The sequence below is a fragment of the Culex quinquefasciatus genome, chromosome 1, assembly GCF_015732765.1.
Source record: "Culex quinquefasciatus strain JHB chromosome 1, VPISU_Cqui_1.0_pri_paternal, whole genome shotgun sequence".
NCBI lineage: Eukaryota > Metazoa > Arthropoda > Insecta > Diptera > Culicidae > Culex > Culex quinquefasciatus.
Window position 1 is genome coordinate 48006616 of NC_051861.1, and position 27496 is coordinate 48034111.

Below are 27496 nucleotides of genomic sequence, written 5' to 3' on the forward strand. Positions count from 1 at the left end.
TGAAATTTAACTTTTGAACTTAAAAATCAAAAAATCTCATAGAAGTGGCGTGTTTTTTGTTTCAGTGTATTTTTTTCCAGAAAGCCCATCCGATTTCCTACAAGTTTGTCTTAGACCACTTTTTGATACGATGCAACGGCTTCGAGATACAGTAATTTTTAAATTGCAAAATACAAAAATATTTAAAAACCTTACGACATTCTCAAATGTTATTTCCGAGTACTGTTGACTCCATATACACAAACATGGCTTATATAGGCCTAGGATAACATGTCTCAAAAGTTTCATTGAAATCGGAGAGGGTCGGGTACAAAAGTACCAGAAAAAAATCCTGATTCGAGCTGGAATTGCTCTATAATATTGTACAAAATAGGATGTAACAAAACGGGTCATTTTTGCGAGTATTTTGGGGCATGATCCCCTAGATGTACTGAGCCAGAATCCCAGCTTGATTGGTTGCGACAGGACCTGGCGCATTAACTTTGAATTTTAAATGGGATTGAGCCCCTTAACGATTTTTGCATTTTTTTATGCCCGCAAAATTGACCCGTGCTCGATTACAATCCAGTAATATTCAATAAAAACCTATAAAACTCCAGTCATCGTTGCAACTTTTCATATGAAATAAGTTTCAATCTTGTTCTGCTATATTTTCATACCCTGACAATATAGCACGACAGTGTTGAATTGATGAGTTTTATCGGAACATTGAGCAAACACAAGAAAACTATTTTTGCTTGATTTAAACTTTTTTATTCGAAGTCATATTTAAGATTAGTTGTCATACATTGAAGCTTATAGGTATTCGATTTAATTTTATAAGAAGAACAAGTTTATCAGTGTCACGCTTCTGAAAATCAAACGAATAAATTTTCTAATGATGTTATACTTTGAATCAATACAAGACAACTAATCTCGTACATGTACATGACTTATTAAAGCCATCTTTGGAAAGGGGAAAATACACGATTCGAACTATGGTTTCATCTTCCGGTCAGCTTGAACAACACGATCAATAAATTATGTATCGCTATGCGGTTTTATTTCGTACTTTTTTTTCTCTACTATGTGTAACAATAATGACAACAACAAACGAAAACAATATGTACACGGTACTCGTGGGCGTGGGTGTGTTATTCTATAAATAATTGAATGACATTCGGATGACACCGGGAGGTGGGGTTTATCTTCGCATCGACATGTTGTGTATGTTGGCGAACGGTGCCTTCTCGCTGTTTCGGAAGAACCGTCGCAACGTGAGCCTCCAGAAGGCGGCCCGGAAGTCTACACTGTAGAACGCGTAGATGAACGGATTGATGGCACTGTTGATCCAGCCGAGCCAGGTGAAAAACTCCCCCAGCTTGGGCGCGGCCAGCTCCTTCGGCAGAAAGGGGGTAATGATGTAGTGAATGAAGAAGGGCAGCCAGCACGCGATGAAACCGCCCACGACAATGCTCAGAGTTTGGGTTGTTTTGTTCTCGCGCTTCATCGACAGAATCCGTGACGACAGGGACTTTTGCTGATGGATGCGCAGATTGCGTCCGGCCGCCACCGACGACGACGTGGTCGACGCCGTAATTGAGTTACTAATAGTGTTGGTCCGGCGGAGTCCGGCACCGAGGCCCCCGGTGGCCGTCACCATCCCCGGCGGGTGATTTGCCACTTGTGGCTTGGGCTGTTGATTGAAAACGTTATTGGCCGATGACCAAAGCTCCGTGGTGGAGGCCAGCTTGTAGTGGATAGTCGAGTTACGCTTGCCTCCGCCGGCAGCCACTACCGTTGATTGACCCCCTTGGGACATCGATTCATCCAGGGTCATCCCGACTCCCTCACCGCCACCGGAGCCGCTGCGCACAATTGAAGTTGTGGTTTTGCCACCACCTCCACCTCCCATCGAGTTGATGTCCACCAGCTCGTAGTGGCCATTCTTGTGGTTCTTCTTGTTGCCACCTCCGCAGACTTGGCTTGCCAGCTTATTCACGGGGTAATCGTCCCCGCTGAGGGCCATCATGCTGGCCGATACGCATCTCCCCCCACCCCCATCACCTCCACTTCCAGCAGGACCCAGCTGGGTGACGTATGTGGTAGTCGCGGTCGACAGCTGAGACGAGGACCGCTTTTGCTTCGGGCTCAGCTGGGCCGGATCAATCTCCGATGCGTAGTGGTAGCAGTCTTCATCCACTGGATCACGTGCGGTGCGGTGATGGCTTTTCTGTGAATCAAAACAACCGGACAAGAAAAGAGAAAGTTTTGTTAGAGAAAGAATTGCCCACACCGGCACACACAGACATTGTCGCCTTGGTACTATCAGATCGCAGGTTTAGGGCCGAGCACAGTTCAAACGTTTAACCTTCTTACGCCTATGGTTGATCCTGATGATCAAAATATTTTAATTAAAGGTAACAATGTTTTAGAATTTTAAGCATCGCCACTCAAAACTCAAACATTTTCGACATAATTGTGTTATTACATTTCACAAAGTACTACCAAAAAATAGCAAGCATTAAAATCGATCTATAATTTATTTAGTCAGAAATAAAACAGTCAATGGCGTCAAGCTTTTAACATTCCAAAGCCCAAGGCTCCAAAAATGTTGGAACTGTAACTTCAACTAAATGGTTCTCGGGCATAACTCAACCAATCAAGATGATTCTTCTTTCCAGTGATTTGTTAGGGTGTCTAGATGATTTAAAAACTTTGCAGGTCTTAACTTGATCAAATCTGTAATTTTTGCGATCAAAAACATCGTTCCAACTTCCATGCTAGATATGCGTCAAAATATTCCTCACGGCAAGAAAGCACAACGGAGACGCCATAAAGTTGTCAAGATAAATACGGATTGCCGCCAACTTCAATGTTACGGAGTGTCGTGCTCGATTTGGGCTGGGCCCAGGTGGTACGTGACGGAGGGTGGGCGAATCCCACTCCCATTAGGGCCCGACAACAATTTGTTGAGGAAATCGGAAAAGCTTTTTCCTGCGTCGTCGTAATGTATGTTTGTATAGTAGAGTGATTACGATTGGAAGTGACATGTCAAGTTGCGATTGATTCAATCAGACTGTCACCGGCATCGAGATTATAACTGCTTCGGCACCAGTGATTGAGCGTGAGACCGAGCGACTTCAGAAAGTTTTACAAGGGGAGGAAAAGTTCTTACGTTCCTTAAAATCAGTAAGACCTCGTTAATTTGAAATGTATTGGTAGCAATAGTGGCTAAAAAGTTTTGGTTCAAGCTTCGTTCCAAGAAGGAATTTTCGCTACTGACAGGTAAACCGGTTGACAAGAGCAGATTACACGGATAAGAAGTACATTTCTCTTCCTTCTCTCGGACACATTTGTACGATTGAAGCAATTTGAAGTAAGTACTCATCAGTTAAAATTTTCATTTCAGTTTACTTCATTCAAAAGCGTATTTTTAGCACTTGATTCTGAGGAAAAGCATCATTGTGATGTAACGAAGTAAAAAATCGGATTCACCACAATCATGTGCACACTTTCCCATGCGGTGCGTTTCTAAGAATCTGCAACAATAGCAAAGCTGCTTGGAAAAACAATAACCAGTGAACATGCTTCAAGCTACAGTTTAAACTTTTAAAGCGTGAAAATAAGAATTTCATCATTCAAGATTTTTTAAGTTTCTCAACCAGAGCCTAACATAAGCAAGCGTTTTCACCACAAACACGTTTCAGCAATCGTAATCAGAAGTGTTATCTCCTTAAAGGCAGATCGTAATCATTAAATCTACCATGCCAACGCTACAGGGTTGCTGATGCGTGGGAATCAACGTTTTCTAAATGAGTCTCATTAATTCGTGCTTATAGACATAAGCTACGCTACACCCACGGGATTAAGGGATTTCGTCTGATTTTGAGACATCTACAATTAAATCATGTTGAAAGTTTTTTTTAAAAGCATTTCAGCTATTGATTTATAAAAATTCATGTAAAAGCTCTTTGAAAAAAAAAATCTCTCTAGAAAACGCTTAACTCAAATGCCCTTAATGCTTTCGCGAGAAATAAACACAGCTCAACAAATATTTTATGATCCACTTGGAAAATTTAAGCACCACGCGACACTGCGTTCGGTGGAAATCTCTGCAGAATGTGATGACACACAGGGCTTGAGTACTTGAGTGCGGCAGCTTCTGCTTGCCGGTGGTTGTGGTATAAAATCCACACTGTAATTCACTTATGTCATGGAATTGATTATGGCGCATGAATGAGCCCTGTAACTGGGTGACATGAAAGTAATCACAGCTGCGGAGGAGCAGAAAGGTTTCCTTTAATCAACGGTCGTATACACATTTGAGGGTTGCTGGCGGAGCAAGCACGCCAGATTTATCGCGGTAGCATAAACTGATATGTGCTTTATTGATTGTGTTTGATTTTTATAGACCATTCATTTAATTGGCTAAGCGATTTCCAGAGTTTATAGCAAAGTTCAAGATGGAGTGTTGGCCATTGTTTTTGTTCAGTTCAAGTTCAAGTTGGGAAAGCGTCCCAACTCGATTTACCTTGTGCACCTCGATCTCGGTCATCTTGTCGTGGCGGGACGCGACCACACAGGATATCCGCACGTACACGTAGATCATGACCGCCATCGGAATGAAGAATGAGCCCATCGCCGAAAAGACGACGTAGCCCTCGTTCTGGTTGTACCGGCACTGGTCCAGCTCGCGGCGACCGGGCTCGTACCTGCATGACGAAAGAAAAGTGGTACACGTAATGGAACGAGACGAAAATAAAAACAATACTAAATGAGATTATGCAGATTTGTGTGGCAATTGTAGGTAAATATGATATGGAGCACCAGTTTAAGGTGATTCGTAGAAATTGAGTTAGAATTTATGGCAACTTGGCAAAACTTTATCCGCACTACAGTTTACTGTTTAATTTTTGTTTGTATTATCTTCAGAACAACATGGTATTGAAATTTCAAACTTTTCTATATTTTTTTTTTTGAGGCTAGGAATTTAGACAGCTATGATTTTCATAAAGTATTCGCCTCCTTTTCTCTCCTACAGAAAACTCGGGACAATGTAGCTGTCAAACTAGGCCAAACTGTTAAAGTCACTCACACTGATTTAAGTTCATTTCTGACGTCACGAATTTCACCTCTATTGTCGCAATGACTTTGTTTACAGAATTGATTTATTTATAAGTTCATTTATTACCACCACATTTTTATGTATTTTTTTATTAGGCTCAAACTTTGTGGGGGCCTTCCCTATGACCAAAGTAGCTTTTTTGTGTCATTGGTTCATCCATACAATTTTGGCTGCTGTCCATACGAAAATGGTACGTAAATATTCCAACAGCTGTAACTTTTGAGTGAATTTTCTGATCAATTCCGTGTCTTCGGCAAAGTTGGACTATTGAGAAAAAATAGGAACACGGAAAAAAACTGCAGATTTTTTATTCAGCTTTTTTTTACAAAAACTCAACTTCCCAAAATATTATTATTTTTTGAGATCTCAATAAACGTCCGTTGGAAGAAGTTCGGTCTGTTTGCGAGTGGCAAATAAAAGTTTGCGTTTTAAGTAGCCCGCCGTGTTTGATTTCCTCCGGAACTCTCCAGAGTGATCCGGCCCCATCCGGTTCTGTACATTTTGGTACTTCGCAGATTTTTTGATAAAGGGCTCTGTTTTTGAGATAGAAACACCGAAACTATGGGAAAATGTAGACCAATTTTAACAAAATAATTAATTTTGCGCTGAAATGATGTCTCAAAGCGAATACTTTCATAGAAAACGGGAAATTTCAAACTTGATTTTAAAAATTTTTGATATACACCCCTAAAGAAATGACTTGAAATTGTGAAAAACTTTCTAAGCCATGATGCCACATTTTGGTATTAAAGTATTTTAAAAATTCTTCTATAGCTATGGGGAAATTTTGACTTATGTTGACAAGATAATTAATTTTGCGCTTAAATGACTAGAAAGCCAAAAATGTTAAAGCTGATCCCTTGGAAAATCATATTTTGGTATTCCTGTGGTTTTTAACACACAAGATTTTGGTATGATTTTATGGTATTTTACCTTCTATTACTGGACAACCAAGGGCACATTTTGGTCCCTGTTATTTGCCCAAGTAATACCAAATTTTGGTATTCCTGTGTTATTTACCCTCGGGGTGTGCTCTCTTTTTAGAGCGTCCAATTTCCCGTCCCGGGGAAAAAATTCCCGGGTAAATTTGATGGTGATGTCACGATTTTTTTTCGCTCTAAATTTTTGAGGAAATATCCTAAAATGTTACAAAAACACGAAAAATGCAGAATGGTATGTCTCTCCTTAAAAAATACAAAAATCATTAACTACAGCCATTTTTTTTGAAAAGTGGTCTAAACGTCAAAATTTTTCAAAATCGATAGTGGGAATCGATTCCCCAGACAATTTTACATAAAAGTTTCCATATTGACCATTGCCCTAAGTCCAATCCTTGGGAAGATACAGCGGTTTTAAAAATACAAATGTTGAAAAAATAGTTTTTTTTTGTGGTTTTTGGCAATTCCTATATGACAGACTTGGTTTTTTAGTCTCGTAAATATTTTTACCGGAAAGCTCGTCCCATTTCCCATAAGTTTGTCTTTGACAGCATTTCAATTGGATGTATGGCCTTACAAATATTAGTCAAATTACATTGCTCATAACTGTAAATAGAATATTTTTTTTTTCAGTGCGGTAGAAACCAGGATAGTTAATAAGGTTACGTAAATATTAAAACGAGTCAAATTGAAAAGCTGTCCGTGGCAAACGTATGGGAAATTGGACGAGCTTTCCGCTAAAAATATTTTCGAGACTAAAAAACCAAGTCTGTCATATAGAAATTGCCAAAAACCACCAAAAAACCAGTTTTTCCATCATTTTTATTTTAAAAACCGCTGTATCTTCCCAAGGATTGGACTTGGGACAATAGTCAATATGGAGACTTTTATGTAAAATTGTCTGGGGAATCGATTCCCACTATCGGTTTTTGAAAATTTTGACGTTTAGACCACTTTTCAAAAAAACAGTTTTAGTAAATGATTTTTGTATTTTTTTTAGGAGAGACATACCATTCTGCATTTTTCGTGAGTTTTTTTTTGTAACATTTTAGGCTATTTCCTCAAAAATTTTGAGCGAAAAAAATCGTGACATCACCTTAAAATTTAACTTTTAAACTTAAAAATCAAAAAATCTCATAGAAGTGGCGTGTTTTTTTGTTTCAGTTTATTTTTTCCAGAAAGCCCGTCCGATTTCCTACAAGTTTGTCTTTGACCACTTTTTGATACGATGCAACGGCTTCGAGATAGAGTAATTTTTAAATTGCAACATACAAAAATATTTAAAAACCTTACCCCTTCTCAAATGTTATTTTCGAGTACTACTGGCTCCATATACACAAAAATGGCTTATATAGGTCTAGGATAACATGTCTACAAAGTTTCATTGAAATCGGAGAGGGTCGGGTACAAAAGTACCAGAAAAATACCTGATTTGAGCTGGAATTGCTCTCTTTTAAGGGATCTGACTTTGCCGAGCCAGATAGGAATCGAACCCATCACCTTCTCTTACAAGGCGAAACCCGTAACCACGGAAACTCGGCGACAAGTCAAAATGAAAAACTGTCAAAGGCAAACTTATGGGAAATGGGACGAGCTTTCCGCTAAAAATATTTACGAGACAGAAAACCAAGTCTGTAGAAATTGCCAAAAACCACCAAAAAAATTTTTCAACACTTTAATTTTTAAAACCGCTGTATCATCCCAAGAATTGGACTAAGGGCAATGGTCAATATGAGACTTTTATGTAGTTGTCTGGGGAATCGATTCCCACTATCGATTCTGGAAAATTTTGACGTTTAGACTACTTTTTCAAAAAAAAAAACAGTTGTAGTAAATGATTTTTATATTTTTTTGGAAGAAACATACCATCCTGCATTTTTCGTGAGTCTTTTTGTAACATTTTAGGCTATTTCCTCACAAAGTTTGAGCGAAAAAAAACATGACATAACCGTCAAATTTAACTTTTAAACTTAAAAACTGAAAAATCTCATAGAAGTGGCATGTATGTTTGTTTCAGTGTATTTTTGCCTTCCTCACTGAGGTAAGGCTATAATCCTGCTCTAAAATTGAACTTTTTATTTAAAGTTCGAAAACCCACCATGATGTATACATATCGACTCAGAATCGAAAACTGAACAAATGTCTGTGTGTATGTGTGTGTGTATGTGTGTATTATGTGTGTGTGTATGTGTGTGTGTATGTGACCAATAATGTCACGCAGTTTTCTCAACACTGGCTGAACCGATTTTGACCAAACCAGTTGCATTCGACTTGGTTTAGGGTCCCATACGGTGCTATTAAATTGTTTGAAGTTTCGATAAGTAGTTCAAAAGTTATGTATAAAAATGTGTTTTCGCATATTTTTGGAAGTTGAATAAATGGCAGTAAACTGAACCAAACATCATCATGTTATACATCGTTGGTTAGGTAATCAAAAGACCTCACCAACGAGTCTAAAACATTGAAGATCTGGCAACCCTGTCTCGAGTTCTGACCACTTTAGTGATATTTATGTACTTTTTTGTAGCCGGATCTCACTTAAATGTATGCAAACAATGTCCGGATCCATCATCCGACCCATCGTTGGTTAGGTAATCGAAAGACCTCACCAACGAGTCTAAAATATTGAAGATCAGTAAAATTTAGTAATATGTGTGTTTTTTGTATTCCAAAACTTAACGAAATTAGACGAAATTTGTGTCCAAACCCATTTTTGGAAAAGAGTGAGGAAGGCACCAACCACATAGGTGGATTAAGCTAGTTTTTTTCAGAAAGTCCGTCCAATTTCCTACAAGTTTGTCTTTGACCACTTTTTGATACAATGCAACGGCTTCGAGATACAGTAATTTTTAAATTGCAAAATACAAAAATATTTAAATGCCTTACGCCCTTATCAAATGTTATTTTCGAGTACTATTGGCTCCATATACACAAAAATGGCTTATATAGGCCTAGTATAACATGTCTACAAAGTTTCATTGAAACCGGAGGAAGTCGGGTACAAAAGTACCAGAAAAATTCTTGATTTTTGAGCTGGAATTGCTCTAAAATCATATCATAAAACCATGAAAAACCATTAAAAACAACTTCGTGTCATATGAAATTTACCCAAACAATGCAAATATATTTCAAAAACTCGCTCCAAATATTTGAAAACTTTGAGTTGTTATTTCAAGAAATAGTATTTCAAGTTAAAAAGCGCTAGAAATTAGATTTTTAAGGAAAATTCAATGATTATTTATTTATTCACAAGTTGATTTTTTTGTTTTTTTTTAACTTTATGGTCACTGAGACAAGTTTAAAAGCAACTTTATGGTTGTGGAGCATAGATTTTCACTATCCAAACACATTGATTTAAAAAAATCATTCTCAACAAAAATACTAATAATATTTTCTTTCATTTGGGACGATTTGAATTATTTAAAAATTTGAAAGTTTATATATTTTCTCAAAGTTGCATGATTTTTTACAAGCAGTCAAGCCATTAATTGATCCTCATATTCATTTTGACCATTAAAGTTGCTGTTCTATACAATTGCGTTGCACTTGCATTTGCGTTGCAAAAGATTAATCAGAAACAGGACTAGAATAATTTTCGTAAAATTTCAAATTTCCCGGGAATTCCCGGACTTCCCGGGAAATTTGTTGAAAATTTCCCGTTTCCCGGGAATTCTGTAACCCCGGAAAATTGGACGTTCTATCTCTTTTACTATGCTTGCTTGGATTCCTATCTAGATTGATCTAGACAAGAGTGAAGACGGGCATCGCCATCGCCAGCCACCTCACTGTGGATTAAGTAACTTAAAAAAATAAATAACACAGCTAACATGAAAAATTCATGTTCCAGATTTAAATCGAACACTCTTTATCATACGTACCAGCCAAGAATCGGTGGACAGGTAATGGCCAGCGCCAGAACCCAAACCACCAGAATCATCAGCAGCGCCAGCCGTTTCGAGCGTCTCCGGCGGGAATAGTTTAAGGGCTGCGTTACCGCCAAATATCTGCAAAAGATAAACACAATGTGTGGGTAGGTTGTGGGTTAGAAAAGTTAGCTTGGGGTTCAGTTTTGTTTTTGGTGTGGAGATAAAATAACATTCGGCTCAGAGGTGGGCGTCTGAGGCACCACGATACTTGATAAACAGCTCGCAAGGACGCAAAGACAAGGGTCTGTTGTTTACTTGGGAAAAGTGGCACCCCCCTAGAGAGTGGGTACTTAAAGCCACGGCAGCGAAGTACTTGTTCGATAACCCGAACGTTCAAGCTATTCAAGCGTTGCTAAACAGCGTGCTCAAAGCGTGCATACTGGTTAAAAGTTTTATCAAAATATCCCAAACATATCCCTTCAAAGAAAACAGCCTTTCACCCTGCGGTGAAACCCGGGACCTAATTAAAGCTAACGCGAAAGACGACAAACGAAATGTTCCATGCATAGTCACACAGTTACTATCCAAACCACAAGAATTTTGTACCGTTTTCTGGCTTTCTTCACTAATGACTAATGCAAAATTCCTTTATTGTGGTTACCCGTTGGGTAGTGGTACACTGGAAAGCTATAGCCTAAAAAAACTTTGCCTAATTTACGATAATTATTTTAAGATTAGTTTTTTTTACTCCTTCTTGAAAGTTATTTTCAATTCAATAAAAAACATGAAAAAGAGAAATTTTTCCGTGTTTTTTCCTAGGCTGACGATATCCTCAAACTGTGGTTCGACATATTAAAGGAAAACATGTAATTGACGTTCATTTTCTTCTATCTTGCGAACCCGCGGTTTTCTTGATTGGTGGTGTTCTTTCGTGTACCACATAATTTGGTAGAAACTTGATTAAAGTAATAAGTCTGATGCGGTTTGTGGTTTGCTAAAATTAGCGGTTTATTCTATAGATGTGTTTTCTATTCCTGGTGGAGGGTATTTTCAGCTCATTCAACCAATAAAATGCAGCATTTAAATGAATATTTAGTACATACTAATCGTAAAATAAATTCAGATTACAGGCAATCACATTTAAAATCATTTCCCAGAAAAAAGTGTTTATTTTGCAGAGCAAAAAGAGCAGAGTCTGTTGACGAAGGCTTTTAAAAGTGTCAGAGGAAACGTAAACGTAGTAGATTCCGGGCTCTGGCAGCAAATCCGGTACCGGAATATCTTCTGCATAAATTAATGAACCACCCGGTTTTTTGATGTTTGGCATGACTCGTTTAGTTTAGTGTTGCTTGTAACCATGTTTTTCCCTGGTGCAATCTAAAAAGGATTTGTTTTTAAAAGTGTTCAAACAGCTAAAAACTTATATTTTTAACTAGCAGATTTATAAAAGCAAAAGCCTTGATATTTTGATTACCCAGTACAACAGACGCGTGACAGTTCTTGGATCGCTTTCTCTGGCACAGTTTAGAGAGAAAACATTTCATGTACATAGTAAAAAAATGTGTTATTTTTTTAAGTGTAATTTTGGAAGGTTGAATATTACCTCTTTAATGATGTATTTTTACCTTAACTAATACTGAAAAAGTAACGTAATAGTTATAATTATAACACATTTTCAGAAGTAACATTGAACACACATAAAAAATGTATCCCTTCCCAGATGTAATATTACGATGATATTTTTTACTGTGTAGATTAAACCAAGCCCCTAAGGGAAACGAAACAATGATTAACCCTTGTTTCGTTCAGAAACATAAACGAGGTAGCTAGCACAATACACGGCAATGAGAGCAAATATGACTGGGCTGTAAAGGCTGGGTTTAATAAGCGGACTGCAGTGTAATTTAGCAGGACAAACATAATTGTTAAGTCGAGGCGAGCTTTAATTTCAAATTATTTAAATACATTCATTTCTTTATTCTTTTCAAATCTGTGGTCCTTTCAACTTAGTTTGTAATTGCTTTCAGGTACTTTCGTAATATTGCACATCAAAAGATTTTTATCTAATTAAAGTGTACGGCTGAGATTACCGAGGATTATCCAGATGTGGAGAACAGGATTCTCAGAAGGCAGCTGAAATGAAAACTACTAAACTGCAAAAAAAAAGTTAACGACATCTCCTCCACGTAAAGACGGTTTAAAAATGTTATTAAACTCCGGTAAGCGAATAGCGGAGTAGTGGAATGGCGGATTAATCCAACTGGCTATCTAAACCGCACACCGGACGGCAGGTTGAGTGGTGGGCACGTATCTAGTGCTGCACTCATTTGGGGACCACACAGGATGCCGGGACATGTCTATGAGCTGCTCTTAGAAGAGGGACTTTTTACAACTTTCACGGATATCACTCCCCCCAGCTCTGGCACGTTGATAACGTGTTTTTTTTTTCTCTGAGTCTCACGATATCTGAAACTGCTTTCGAAAAAGATACTGCAAAGTGAAGCGTATCGTAAGAAGATTTCCGCAGATGACCATCTGGAAGGATGTTTGCCCAAGGCTGTAGGGTCGGCTATCGGCGTCCGTCGAGATTTATGATTCAACTCAGAAAGTAAATGCAATTTCCCCCTTATAATTTCTTATTTATCAATTCCCTGGGGATCTTGGCTGTTGGCTTGAGCTAGCAGGGGGTGAACTTTTTTCAACCATAACGTAACGGATGGACCTGTGGGTCGTGACCATTTTTTACGTGCCACACTGATGCTACGTGGAATGTGCGGTCATTTTCTGCACACCGAACACCTTTGCGAAGTTCGGGCGTTTGTTTATTCCATTCGTGTAGCTTTCTCGTAAATTCTATTCCTAGTGACAGTATCATGCGTGTGAAAATTTCTCATTAACACCTTTCTAGTTCAGACTCATCTTGGAAGTGCTTCCATTTATAAAATTGTAACAAATGGAGCTGATGTACAGTCGGGTCTCTTTTTAAATGTCATTGGAGCTTATTTCAATGGAGAAGCATGGTACTTTACGTTCGATTGATATTATATTTTTACCCACATCCGATAAATTATTTTTACCAAACTCCATTACATCTGTAGTAAATTTTCAATTGGGCTGAACTTATGTTGTAAACAAGCAGCCGATCCCACTCTTACTCAACTTGAACTGTCGCTAGAGAAAGTGGAATAGACTGTTTGTTTACATCCAAGATGTCGCAGGGGCTGCTAAAAATCTATTTGCAGCCCAGACTAGATTATCTAAAGTTTGAATATCTGAAGGTATGGGACTTGGAATGATCAAATCGTGAACAAAAACTTGGAATGGTTAATTGCCTGTTAAATAAACAAATGACTTTTTTTTTCAATATTTTATCACCGTCATTTTGTCTACCATCTTCGATTTTAAAAGGCCGCACTTAACCCATTCAGACCTGAATTTATTAAACATGTTTTTTAAGTTTGTGTATTTTATCATTTTAAATGTTTCGATCATTTAAAATAACGGACGATTACGGAATGTTTTGGATTTTTGTTGACATGCCGGTCTCAGATTCACTTCACTTCATCTAGATTTTTTTCGAAACAATGAAATCATTTTGCGAAACTCATGTGAATTCGGATTAAGATCGCGTCGCGCTCTGCTAACGGGTGTTCAATAAAAATGAGATTTTTTCAGTCACGCAGGAAAAAATAAAAAAAAAGTTTTTAAAATGAATTCAACAGATTTTACTAACATCATAATCTATGTTCTTGATGAAAACGTCATGGATTATTGTTTATGGGGCCCTGGCCCTGGCCGGACAAGGCGTCTCCATTACGCCAAGAAAACGCCGGATAATCTTGAACAGAAAAAAGATCCCGTACGTTCCTAAAGTTAGGAACCACCTAGCCGAAGTGCCGCCCCATTGAGGTTTTTTTCTGACTCCCTGTGCGGGATAAAGATACGAAGGTCCCACCCATTTTTGTGAAAACATTGTCATCGAATTCTGTGCGAAAGTGGTTGATCGGGTTTATCAAATCTGGTGCTTTACGAGCTTCCATTCGCTTCTGTGCTGATGGATTTTGATTCCATGCAGAAAGGTTTACAACTACGTTCGGGAAGTCTTGCACAACACAAAGATTGAATACTACAGCCATGACGATCCAGGTAAACGTCCCATAAAACAGGTCCTCCAAGGCCTGTACGACATGGATGTGAGTGTGCTGAAAGAAGAGCTCAGAAGTCTTAAGTTGAACGTGATCGAAGTCTTAAAGATGTCGAGACACAACAAGGACATCAAGTATCGTGATCAACTGTACCTGGTTCATCTCGAGAAAGGATCGACAACGCCGTCTGAGCTGAAAGCAGTTCGGGCAATTCTCAACATCAATGACTTGGGAACAACTTGGCAACATTCAATGACTTGGGAACGTTATCGTCCAGTGCACCGTGACGTGACGCAATGCTCGAACTGCTTGCACTTTGGACATGGTGGAAGGAACTGTTTCATCAAGAGTCGTTGTGCAACCTGTGGAGGTGAGCACAAAACTCAAGCTTGCAACTCAATCAACGAGAACATTGAAACCAAATGTTTCAATTGCGGTGGCGATCATTCGACCAAGAATCGGAGCTGCTCAAAACGTGCAGGGTTTGTGAAAAATCGGCAGCAAGCGACGACGAGGCACCAATCAAATGGTCGCAAAACACTACACCCAAAATTCAGAGTCGAGATAATCGTTCTCTCAAAATTTATTGAGGGCTCAGTGCCAAAATCGATAGAATAATGGTACCAACTCACACCATCATAACAAATGAGTTCATTCGTTAGTTGAATCAATAAATCTCCAATAAGTGTCATACATCGACTTCTGACTTCTCCTTGGTCACCAAGTTGTGGTGGCCGAGGCAGCTAAGTCATTGGATTGGTTTGTCAAAGGTCTCTGGTTCGATTCCCGTTGTCGACACTTTTGGTTTTTTGTTTGACGGATGAACTTGACAAATGAACCTCGAGAGAATAGTTCTATCGCCCATCTCGAGCTGTGTTCTCTGCGTCCGTGAATGGTACCACTATTCTCTCGACTCGAGATCATCATTCTCTCGGACTAGCGCTGCCAGTTTTGGGTGTACCAGCATTCACGAAAGAAGATTTTTCTGCTTCTGTTCGAGTGGTTTCAAATCTGCAACCATTGCCGTTGCATCAACGGCAAAAAGTTGCAGAGAATTCAACACCTCCTGGCTTCAGTCAGCAGCCGAGATATAACCAACCAGCATCAACGGATTAAGGCAGTAGTGACCTGTTTTCTCCATAAGAACTTTTAAACATTTTCATCAATTTGAGGTTATTAAATGAATGTGAACAGTTAAGAATAAAACAAAAAAAAAAGCACAACAAAGATGAAGAGCATATAGTCAAACCACTTAGTATGCAAATGAAATTCAAGACCTTTTCGACAAACGCGCACATTAAACTACTTTTAACCTCATTTAAATTCTTCTTATTATAGTCAGTCAATGTTTGCAAGAGGCATTGTCTTCTGGAATTCATTACACAAGTCGTGTACCACAATTGGGAGTTTTAAGCAGAGATTTTTTTTTAGAAAAACTCAATCGTTTTGACTAATTAGTTAGGGAATGAGAGCAACACAAAAATAGCAAGAAGCTTAAACAAAAACCTCCTCACTCAGTTTGAAACATTGTAACATTTTAAAAGACATGAAGTCTTACGCTACTTAATTGAGTAAACAAATAAATAAATATAAATATAAATAAATAAATAAATGTTACTATTATAAGAATATTTAGTAAAGATATATTTAATTTAAAAAAAATAACTCGTATAAACTCCTTCAATTATATTTCATTCACACACTTATTATTAATACCTTCGAGAACAAAGTTTCCCTGTTGACAGCTCCATTCACTCGTTTGCTGAAACATCTGACTTTCCACCACATATTATCGCATAAGGTCGGAGCAAATGGCCAACAGTTTTGGTTAAGCGGATAGGGGACCATCCATGAACCACGTGGTCACATTAGTTTGTTTTGTATGGAAATTGTGCACGAGAGGGAGAGCGGGAGTCATGGATTTAAAAAAAAGTGTCCACGTGGTTTATGGATGGTCCCTACAATTCCGAATTAGTTTCGTCAAAGTTTCTAAATCGCATCCCGTGTTTGTATGTGTGATGGTCAGTAAATTTATCTATGTGTTTGCTTATTCTATCGTGTGTGAGTATGTTTGTGTTTGGGAATTTCGCACCAATGAAGCTTTTGTTTTGCCGTTTGTGTCGAATGCTGCAAAAAAGTTTTCAACCTTTGGGAATTGTATGAATCCAGCAAAGGGCGCGCTAGGGCAACATTCCATTAGATGTTGGGATCAAGCGCTGGGATGTTTGACGGAATGTTTTTGGGTTCTCTATGGGAATATTTTCACATCTGCAGGTGTTGCCGCAAATAAAACAAACTCTGGTGAAAAAAGTTTTGAAGAGCAGTGCAGAGTAGTTCCATGATTTGTCTGATTGAAATTACGGAAAAAGTTTATTTTGGATGAGTTTTTGGTTGCGATAGGCCAATTTCCAGTTATGAACGTTAATTAAGTTTTTATCTTGCTTGGCACATTTATAAATAATACATTAATCATTTGATTAGTAATACCTGCTAATTATGACTCCAAGAACATCAACAAATACGGATATTCCTTTAAAATATTCACAATTTATTCTTATCACTTTGTTTACATGTGACTTTGTACATACTACATGACCACATCCAAAAACTCATTGAGTCACAGGCTGACGTGAGAAGCATGGAAACATTTTAATGCGATGTCCCTTCTGCCCTTTGATTTAATACGCCTCAGGAAAGGATTTCACCATCCCCAGAATATTTGACCAGGTTAGGATAATCTTTGCCATAGACGGCTATAGGAGGCAATGTTTAACCCTGTTTATTGGCTATTAATGTAAATCAAGGAATGAGAAAACATTATGTGATCCGATTTATTTAACAAGATCCAGATGAAATTGCTTCTTCCAATGTGACGTTTCCAAAACGCAATCTAAGTTATTTGCAATCGACAAAAACCATCGAAGAGCTCGAAAGAACACTAAATAAAGTTCACTTTTCGAAAAGAGCGGAAAAAAAACTTGGGAAATCCACTCCGGTAACCCACATCAGAAGCTTTTCATTGAGGGATAAAATAGACGAGCGCTGATTAAACCCCGGTAGAATAGACATGGAAGTACCCTCTATATGAATGCAGGAATGATTGAGTTTTTTTTGCTTTCTTTGATGCGGAAATTTGGTTCAGTGTAATAAAATCACGATTGCAATGCAGATTTTTTGCAATGATAAAAAAAGAAAATGTTTCTTGTCTACACAGAAAAAAATATGTAAATTTCCAAGTCATGTAAAGTGTGTTTTTCATGTAATTTCACTAAATGTAAATTTGAAATCCAATGTAAATCGCTGAATTTGATGTTTTTAGCAATCATGTAAAATCTAATCGAATGTAAATAATAAATTTCATGTAAATGGAAATGATTTTGTCAAAATATAATGAATCTAAACATGTAAAAATTGAAATAGATGTAAACATTGTATAATGTAATCACAAAACACATGTAAATTTGAAGTGCCACACTTTTTGTTTCGAGTGACAGCAAATCAAAACAAAACAGATCGAATGTGAAGTTGTTTGAGAGCGGTCGTTTTAAAATATGTTTTTGTGATTAACGCCTTTGTTTATGCTACGATAAAAACTCGATTCGCTCGCACCGGGCATTCCCTCGTCAACGTTTTCAACAAAAACTGTCAAATCTGACCCGTCAAAACACGGTAGGCTGGATATTTTTGTGTTGTGATGATCGTCGTGAAGCTTCTGCAACAGACGGACTCACGGACCAGTTCCGGCACGAGTCCCAAACTTTCAGTGCGATCTGCACCTGCAGCTGCGGTGGTGGCGAAGATAAGGTAAGCTGTCGTATTTCCTTGTTGGAGGCCAAAAAAGCCGGACTGAAGGCTGCCTTTCATGTTCCTGAAATGCTTTTCCTCCACACACAGGTGCTGTCAGTGAGACGCAGGACGATTTTCGCTAATTTCACGAATCATCTTCCGTGAGACCCCGTCACCTATGCCACCGCAGCAGCAGCAAGTTTGGAACTCGACCCGGAACTGAATAGAGAACCTGAAAGAAGCTGTAGGAGGAATCAGTACAAATTTTATTTAGATAAGTATTTTTTTATTTTATTTTTGTCTATGAAAGGATACTTTGTGTTTATTTGTTTTTTTTTTTAGGTAGGCACCAACTTTAACAATGGAAAAGCGGACGGTTAACCGGGCGCATTAATAAAACAGGTCAAAATTGGCAACATTCCGGTTAGAACATCTGGATAATAGCTGCCGGCAAGGTGAGTCATGAACGTCACTAGTCTTCGTTCTTTTTTCGTTATTTTTAGGCGGATTATTGAATGTGGTTAATTTAATTCATTTTATTTTCTCTCCGTTAGACGATTGCCGATCTGATCTGCACCTGTTTGGGACCGCATGCCATGCTGAAGATGCTGATGAATCAGATGGTCGAAATCGTGATGATCATTGACGATAATGCGATCCTGCTTGAGATTGACACACATCTGGCGGCGAAAAGTATAATTGCCCGCATTCAGGACAAGAAGGTGACGATAGAACCAGTTCCTGAGCAACATTACTTGGCGCACGGGAAGGCATTGGAGAACATCATCAAGCTGCTACCGGAGGATGCCAGCGTTCCGGTGGACAAAGCCAAGCTGGAAGTGGTGGTAACATCTTGCGTCGGATCCAAATTGACCAGCCGTTGGTCTGACTGTCAAAGTTGACGGTCATGTTGACGCAAAATAATCGCACCGAGATTGCCCAAGCGGAGAAGATTCCCCGCGGATCGATCCATGATTCGTGGATTAATTTTTAACCAGGGCGTGAGCCGCCCGAAAAGCCCGCAATCTTCTATTAGATTGTTTGACACTTTCGGCTGCATCTGAAAGGAACGGGACAACTTCAAGCCGGTCTTTCAGAAGTAGTAGCAATGCTCGTCAACGAACATACTAACGTGCAAGTATGTACAGTGGCCAGCAAGCAGAACATCGCGCACCTACAAGAGGGAATCGTCGAGCAACGGAACCTAGTCTGCGCTGCGTGCGCGAGCTGTCTCAGCTGGCGAACTCATACCATCAGCAGTGAGTTTGTTTTTCATGTCACTATTCAAATTTCTAATTTTATTTGCACAATTTCAGGTTCAGTTCAGAATGGTTATGGCACTATTGCACTTCTGGACATCAGCGGAGATGACGATGGAGACTGAGAAGTCGGATTCTCCAAAGAGACGACGACACTGGTATGTGTACGACGGATTCGAGGAGTAATGCTTCCGGTACGTCGCAGCAACTGAAGGACCCGGTCCGATCGTCTAGTCTGCAGTCAAATCAGCCAGAAGAACGATGTTGGTATTCAAGAATCAACGCTGCTATTTCATCGAGAGGACCCCTTGTCCATGTTAGCCACCAGCGGTGATGTCTCCATCTGTCGGTGCTCAACTGCTCGGACCAAAACAAGCACCCCTTGAGAGTGCTTCCGGTACGAAGACTAGTTCGGCCGCTCAAGAAACTCCAGGACCATACTGGATCGGCCGTCCATTGGTTGTCAGCCGGATTATATGAAGCTGCTGAAGCATGTTTTTCTGTCGTCTGGACCACACGCTGGAATTGATGAGTTGTTGGCGCAGTACGTCAACACTTGTGAGTGTGTTCCGCCTTGTTAGTATCACTTTAAACAAGTCGATTTAAAGTTGAACTTTGGCATGTATTGCTCCGCTGAATCTTGAATCTGATTATCGATGGTTGTGATATCAAAATCTTTGTACATAGTACAAGAGAGCACACACACACAACGATTTAAAATCAGGTTATGGATTCAATGGAGCAAAAAAAAAATTTTTTTTTGGTACGGGGAAATTTACATTAGATTCATTGGAAATTTACACGATTTCCAAAAATTTTCAAAAGAAACATTTACAATGAAAGTCATGTAAATTTACAATGTAATTAATGTAAATATACATCATTTATCATGATACCTTTTGGTACATGATAAATAATGTAAATTTACAGAAATATTTTTTTCTGTGTAGTTTGGAAAATTTCATCGGGATATGTTGTTCTATGTTAAGACCCAGTCCTAGAAGATTGCAGAACAAGACAAAACATTCCGACATTTACTTACCTATCTATACTAATTGCACATAAGCTAAGGATTGACGCCGTACACAGTAGAACATCTAATGAGATCCATATATCACACAGTATCCATCCGAGCGGCCACGTTCCTGAAAAAAATGTAATAAGGAAAAAGAAAAAGAGAATTACATGAAGTGAGGTAAAAAAAATGATAACATATATGTGTGGTATCTCGGAGACAGAAAAACACCAAGGAAATAAATGTGGTACAAACTGCATCCGGTGAACGACCCTTTACATAGAATGAATTTCAATACTCTTTCAAATTATTGAATTTGAAAAACAAAAATGTAGCTCATAACAGAGCAGTTCTCTACGGAATCGGTCTTTTTTCTTTAATTTTATTTTTTGTATTTTTTAATCCGGCTGAAACTTTTTTGGTGCCTTCGGTATGCCCAAAGAAGCCATTTTGCATCATTAGTTTGTCCATATAATTTTCCATACAAATTGGGCAGCTCTCCATACAAAAATGATATGTGAAAATTCAAAAATCTGTATCTTTTGAAGGAATTTTCTGATCGATTTGGTGTCTTCGGCAAAGTTTTAGGTATGGATATAGACTACACTGAAAAAAAAAATGATACACGGTAAAAATTTGTTTGGTGATTTTTATCTTCACTTTTGGTCACTAAAACTTGATTTGCAAAAAAAAACACTATTTCAATTTTTTTATTTTTTGATATGTTTTAGAGGACATAAAATGCCAACTTTTCAGAAATTTCCAGAATGGGCAAAAAATCTTTGACCGAGTTATGATTTTTTGAATCAATACAGATTTTTTCGAAAAATCGAAATACTGGTCGTAAAAATTTTTCAACATCATTTTTCGATGTAAAATGGAGTTTGCAATCAAAAAGTACTTCAGTGAATTTTTGATAAAGTGCACCGTTTTCAAGTTATAACCATTTTTAGGTAACATTTTTGAAAATAGTCGCAGTTTTTCATTTTCATCAAATTGGTGCCCATGTTTGCAAACCTTTGAAAAAATATTTTTTAAAAGCTGAGAAAATTCTCTATATTTTGCTTTTTCGGAATTTGTTGATACGACCCATAGTTGCTGAGATATTGCCATGCAAAGGTTAAAAAACAAGAAAATTGATATTTTCTAAGTCTCACATAAACAACCTACCATTTTCTAATGTCGATATCTCAGCAACTATTGGTCCGATTTACAATGTTAAAATATGAAACATTCGTGAAATTTTCCGATCGTTTCGAAAATTTTTTTTTTCAGAAATTTAAAATCAAGACTAACATTTCAAACGGGCCAAACATTCAATATTACGCCCATTTTAAATGTTAGTCTTGATTTTAAATTTTAAATAGTGTTTTTTTTTAAAGATCGGAATATTTCACGAATGTTTCATATTTTAACATTGTAAATCGGACCTATAGTTGCTGAGATATCGACATTAGAAAATTGTGGGTTGTTTAGGAATCGACGTAACACCTTATAATGTGGCCCTCTTAAACCTTACGGTTTCGTCAACGGATCCACAGGCGTGTATCTTTCTTTTTGCGACAAGACTCCGCCTCCCGGGTCTCCTAAGTGTGAAGGTATGGGCACGGGGAGAGGGCACCGAATACCTATATTTACACTTAGAATTTTTTGCGTCCGCCCCGGGATTCGAACCGGCGACCTCTGGATTGTGAGTCCAGTGCGCGGTCCGATTGATCCACACAGGCAGAGGTTGTTTAGGTGAGACTTAGAAAAAAATCAATTTTCCTGTTTTTTCAAAGGTGGGCAAATATGGGCACCAAATAAAAAAAATGAAAAACTGCGACTATTTTCAAAAAAGTTACCTAAAAATGGCTATAACTTGAAAACGGTGCACTTTATCGAAAATTCAATGAAGAACTTTTTGATTGCAAATTCCATTTTACATCGAAAAATGAAGTTGAAAAAATTTTGCGACCAATATTTCGAAAAATGTTCGGAATGTGTTTCCTAATTTTTTTTTAAAGTGCTGTAAAAAATACCTTTGAAAGTTTCCTTTTCTTTGCTTTATTAAAAAGAAAACACTTAAAATTAATTCAGAATATTATTTAAAAACCAAAAGAATTATGATGGTAAATTACAAAACCGGCATGTACTTGAGTTTCAATTTCTCGTTCTACTATTTTCACATTCAATTGTTTGAAAAATTCTTATAGATATAATTGAACCCTGAATTTCCACAGTCACTGAAACCAGCCACAAGTTTAATAGTTCGTTTTCGTTTTTTGTACATGGATTCCTTTAGTTCAGCGGTTCTCAACCTGGGGTACATGTACCCCAGGTGGTACCAAGAGCGGTCTCAAGGGGCACCGGAAGATATACCCTGACATTTGAAAAATATTCCATGCAAAATCCTTGAGAAAAAAAAAACAAACCGATTTTAGACACAAAAATTCACCAATATTTGAAAACATTGTCAATCATTGCAAGTGAAAGTTTCCAAAATTTTGTCTGTATCTAGAGATGGGATTTGCTGATCATTTTTTTTTAAATTTATATTTGTAAGCCAATAGTACCAATATTTAGGTAGCTGCATTTTTGCGATTTTTTTTGTTGGCCTCGCCTACGACCAAGCCAAGTTAAAAAAACAGTACATTGTTTATTCAACCTTTCGTTGTTGAAATGTAAGTTTTGAATTTATGAATCTTGTTTTCTATTTATGGATCTTATTTTTTTAAAGCTATGTAAACAGCAATGTAGTGAAATTTTCACATATTATTGTATACAGAATTTGAAAAAAATCAGGTATTTTACTGAAAATTATCAAAAATACAATTTATTCTCTTTTGATATCAGTTGTGGCCTCTACCGTTGTACTTTTTTTTGTCTGGGAGTTCTTTCTTTTTTTTTCTTTTTTGATTTTTCATGTTCCGCTCGTGTGGATCAATCGGACCGCGCACTGAACTCACAATCCAGAGGTTGCTGGTTCGATTTCCGCGGCGGGCACTCTAAAAAATCTAAGTGTATCTAAGTGTATATTGGTATCCGGCGCTGTCGCACCGTGCCATACTCAAACACTTAGGAGCCCAGGGCGGCAAAGTCCTTGTAGTTAAAGGGAAAACACTATTGGTTGGTACTCGCAATGGTGGCCGACAGCTATAAAGTCAACTTTATCGGTCTTTTTTGTTAAACTCAATTTTTCTGAATTTAACTTAAATATTTCAGGCACTTATTTTATTATTTTTCTTCAAATATTTCAGCTAGGATTTGTTTTTTTTTTCTTTCACCACCACTAAATCTCATTGTACATTTTTTAGCTCTTCTATACATTTGTAAAGCTTGTCAAAATGAACATTTTTATTCTTGGAAAACGAATGTTGGTCAACCCTTTCAAAAGTTCATGTATTAATATTTATTGTTTCAATAATAAACATTTAACAAACTGTTAAACCACAGAGAATTAAACCTTCGTTTAGTTAAAAGAATCTGCATTGTCTATTCACAGAAGCACTGCACCAAAACGAATGGAAAAAGTAGTCAAAGACTTATAAGTAATCCGTATCCGAAGCAAAAAAAAAATCATGTTTTAAATCTTTTCTTTTCATTTTGATACAATAATTATTCGGTTTGGGACTTTCTGTCTTGAATCTTGATCTCGTCCTCAGCTGTAAATAACTATGCAGCATTTGCGGTGTGCTCAAAATGCTCTTCAGCAGTGCGATCTCATTGCGCATTTTTTTTTTGTTTGTTTTTTTTGCTCTATCGTGAGATATGCTACTGTATTTCCTCGCACTTTCAAAAACCATTCAAACAGCTGCTGCTGATGGCACACTCTGCAACACTCTCCGGCTGCAATGAAGTCATTTCACCTGATGGATGCGCCGAGCGTGGCTTTGGTCAGCCTGGTTTTGCTCGAAATAATTCATTCCATCAACGGTAGAATGTCATCATTACTCAGGGTAAACGAGAGAGGTGGGAGGGTAGAGAGGACTATAGCAATAAATGGACAGGCCCGGGTTGCCGTTAATGCAATGAAAGGTGAAAGGTGAGGAGAGGTTTTATCTGCAAAATGAATTCAACTTTTTTATGAACAGCAAACAGGCGTTTTTGTGGGCACGAGCACTGGGGCGTGTAATGAAATAAAAAAGTGGGGTTTTTCACACCTGTAACAAATTTGAATAATAAAAGGTGGGTACTTGCAATTGAAATTTAACAGCCATTAATTTTATTCAATTAAATAATGTGGGTCAACTTGTTAGATGATTTTCGACTCTTAATTAGATCCGAAGTTCGTGTTCATTTGTTTTGGGATATTTTACTTACAAGTTCAATCATTTGTTAACACTTGGCCCTACAACACTTTTGCAAATTTTCTTTTAGATTGTTCGGCGGTTAATCACTGTTAAAATGTTTTCCTTCCTTACGGAAGCTTTTTCAGAAACTGGAACAATTTAGCTGGGATTGTGGTAGCTAGAGGAGCTTGGACATTAAATATTATTGAAAATCGTAGGAAAAATCGAAAATCGTTTTCCGATCAGATAGCATAGAAGGAAAAAATAACATTGACTCATGAGAAATACTCAGCTGAACGCAACTTTGTGCCATTCAGCTGAATTGACGTTTTATAGCTCTTTGGTTTTGTAGCCATGTCAGGAATTAAAATTTGCCAACGTAACGCAACGTTTGCAACGTACCGAAAATAGAGAGCGTCGAGGAAAGAACAGCCGGGAACCATTCGAGCAAATTTTGTAGCATGGCGTGGTGTGGCCCTTGGGGAAAAGCGTTCGTAAATCGAGCGCGATTGAGAAAATTGCTCATCTCGTTGAATTCTTACGACGTCATTAGCACAAACCAGCTGACGATGGCAGGATGGTGAAATACTGCTACTGGCGATGATTTGGAAGGAAATTTTAATTTTTCAGTACCAACCAGGAGGTGGAAATCAAAATTTTGTATTGTATGGATTGAAATAGAACCTCAAATCAATTTTAATTATTTTATCTGAATGGAGTCCAGAAGTTCCAAACAGAAACAAAAAGGTTCTGTTTGGAAGGTTGAAATGTTGGTTGGTTGAATATTACCTCTTTTTGGAGTAATCTATTAATCAATTCTTTTCCTCAACAGCATTGCCTTGGCGTTCTCGATTGCGAGATTCCTACTCGAAACTAGGTGTCCGAAGGCTTGATCTTTGAGGCAATTGCAAACCTCTTTTTACACCTTAGCTTCCATCCACCCCGGGATTCGAACTGAAGACCGTTGGATTGTTAGCCCAACAGCCTACCAGTGATCCCACCGAGACAGGACCCAGGGATACACGTGAACTGAGCTTACGACCTAACCCTCTAGGTTAGACCGGAGCCAACATTTACTTCCCCTTCGGACGGAAGGCGTGATCAGACAAATCTCGCATCTTCCCGGGTCCCGTTTTTTCTTTGAGTTATTTTACTAAAAAATGTGTAAAAATGAATGTTCATTAATTCCTGATGCGATATCACACATTTTTTTGACTCAAAATCTGTCACCATTTCCTGATGAATATTACAGTCATTCCACATATTCGGAGCACCCACAAATGCGGATCACTTTTGTGGTACTTTGTCAATAGGATGCCAAATGCAACAGTATTGTCAACCCTACTATTTGTTGTACCTTTATTTGGTCATTCTCTTGCTATTTCACTAGTAATTTTCAAACATTCAACTGCATTCAAGTCTATTTTATCGTTATTGTACCTCCCACAATTGTGGAACACCTGTTTTTTTATCGACATTTTCACAAAAAAAATTATCAAACCATCAATAAAACATTTATTGGTTTCAGTGTGTGTCATTTTGTAAAAAATATGTACTGCTGGAGAAAAAAAATTAACATCGTAAGAAAAAGGTGTTCCGAAACTTGATATAAAACGTAAAAATTTACAGCCGGTCTATACATCAATCGAAAGATCGCAATAAAAGCTTTGCATCCAGGTAAATGCAAATTATTATGTTGAATTATCGATTTTCTATGATTTTTCGAACATTGACAGAGCTTTTATTAGCGTTTGAATATGTTCGGGAATATAATTCACTTGGGATCCGTTCGATTATTAATGTTCCAAAACGCTTTTTTTTACTTTAAAATGACATTGTTACATTTTTTTAAGTTTTGCTCAATGTTAAAGCCGTTGTTAATATTATTTCTCATTTTTTGCTTCAAGCTTTTGATTTTAAATGTTAAAATTTGTATTTATACAAATTTCAAGTACATGTAAACCGTAAAAGTAAATTAAGAACGGATCACAACTTAAAGAATCTAAAGCGAAACGACGCGTGGATATACGCTCCGATTTATGTTTCAATTTATATTTGTTGGGTTTTGAGACACATTTTTAATGTTTTTCATTAAATTTGGTTACATTTTGTAGATTATTGAAACATTCGGACAACCATTTGTTTAAATTTCGGACTTTTTCACTTCGACATTTTGTATTTTTATGGTTAATTGGTTTTATGTTCGAGAAATGCCATACAAAACCACTTGAAAATTGGCAAAAAACGGATTTCGACACTTCTGGTCGCCTTTCATTTGTAGCTTGGTGTAGAACCTTATTAAAAATCATCCCCGAAGCCCTTTCCTGTCAAAAAATATGACGCAAAAACGGTGAAATTTTCCAAGATAGCTTCTGCATTCTCCAAAAATATGTTTTTTTTTCGAACCGAAAAGGGGAAGCCCACATTCATTTACTCTTTGCTTGAGATCAATTAAATCAAATTGTAATTTTACAAACTAAGTTTCAGTTTACGAATACGGCACAAGATTCGGTATATTAGCTATAATTTTTTTGTCGAAATTTCTTCAAAATGACACATTTGCCGACATTTGACATTGGCTGGCAAATTTTTTTGGCGGATATGTTTTGAAAACACGTTGCCATACAGGGGTGTTCAAAAAAAAAATAGTTAAAATATTGGTTAAATTTGCTCAGTAAGATTTGGTTTGCTAACAGTTATGACAGGTTCGTCTGTCTTGCATACAACCCATAAATTGCATGCAATATGCAAAAGAAGCAAACCACTCTTATCCTCCATACAAACTTTGGAAGAATAAAAAACTATTCAGCCCTGTTTAAATATTTTTGAAAAATTCAAATTGTACGTGTTTCTGGCCATAGTAAGTCATTCCAAGTGTAGGCGTCGTCTCCACGCTTTAAGTACAAACAACACACAAAACCAAGCCCACTCCGCGTGACAGGCGGTTGGACTCGCAATCCAAAGGTCGTCAGTTCGAACCCTGGAGTGGAAGGTTCCTTGGAGTAAACATGCGTTTAGGTACTCATCCCATTCAAGCCTTTGGACTCCTAGGTTCGAGCAGAAACTTGCAATAGAGACCACAAATGACCCGAGGGTCGTGAAAGTGATT

General features: G+C 37.8%; 1 protein-coding gene across 5 annotated transcripts in view; it reads right to left on the reverse strand.

The window, feature by feature from the left end:
- Positions 1–1016: 1016 nt before the first annotated feature.
- The window catches only part of LOC6039674 (octopamine receptor), a 91280-nt gene continuing 64800 nt past the window's right edge, over positions 1017–27496 (reverse strand). For all 5 annotated transcript variants that reach the window (XM_038266799.1, XM_038266798.1, XM_038266797.1 and 2 more), the window contains 4 exons: positions 20144–20246; positions 9924–10049; positions 4514–4694; positions 1017–2212 (listed from right to left, as the gene is read on the reverse strand). In XM_038266799.1, the coding sequence (XP_038122727.1) occupies positions 1184–2212; positions 4514–4694; positions 9924–10049; positions 20144–20246 (1439 nt within the window). In that variant the 3' untranslated portion in view covers positions 1017–1183. The remainder of the gene's footprint in view (positions 2213–4513; positions 4695–9923; positions 10050–20143; positions 20247–27496) is intronic.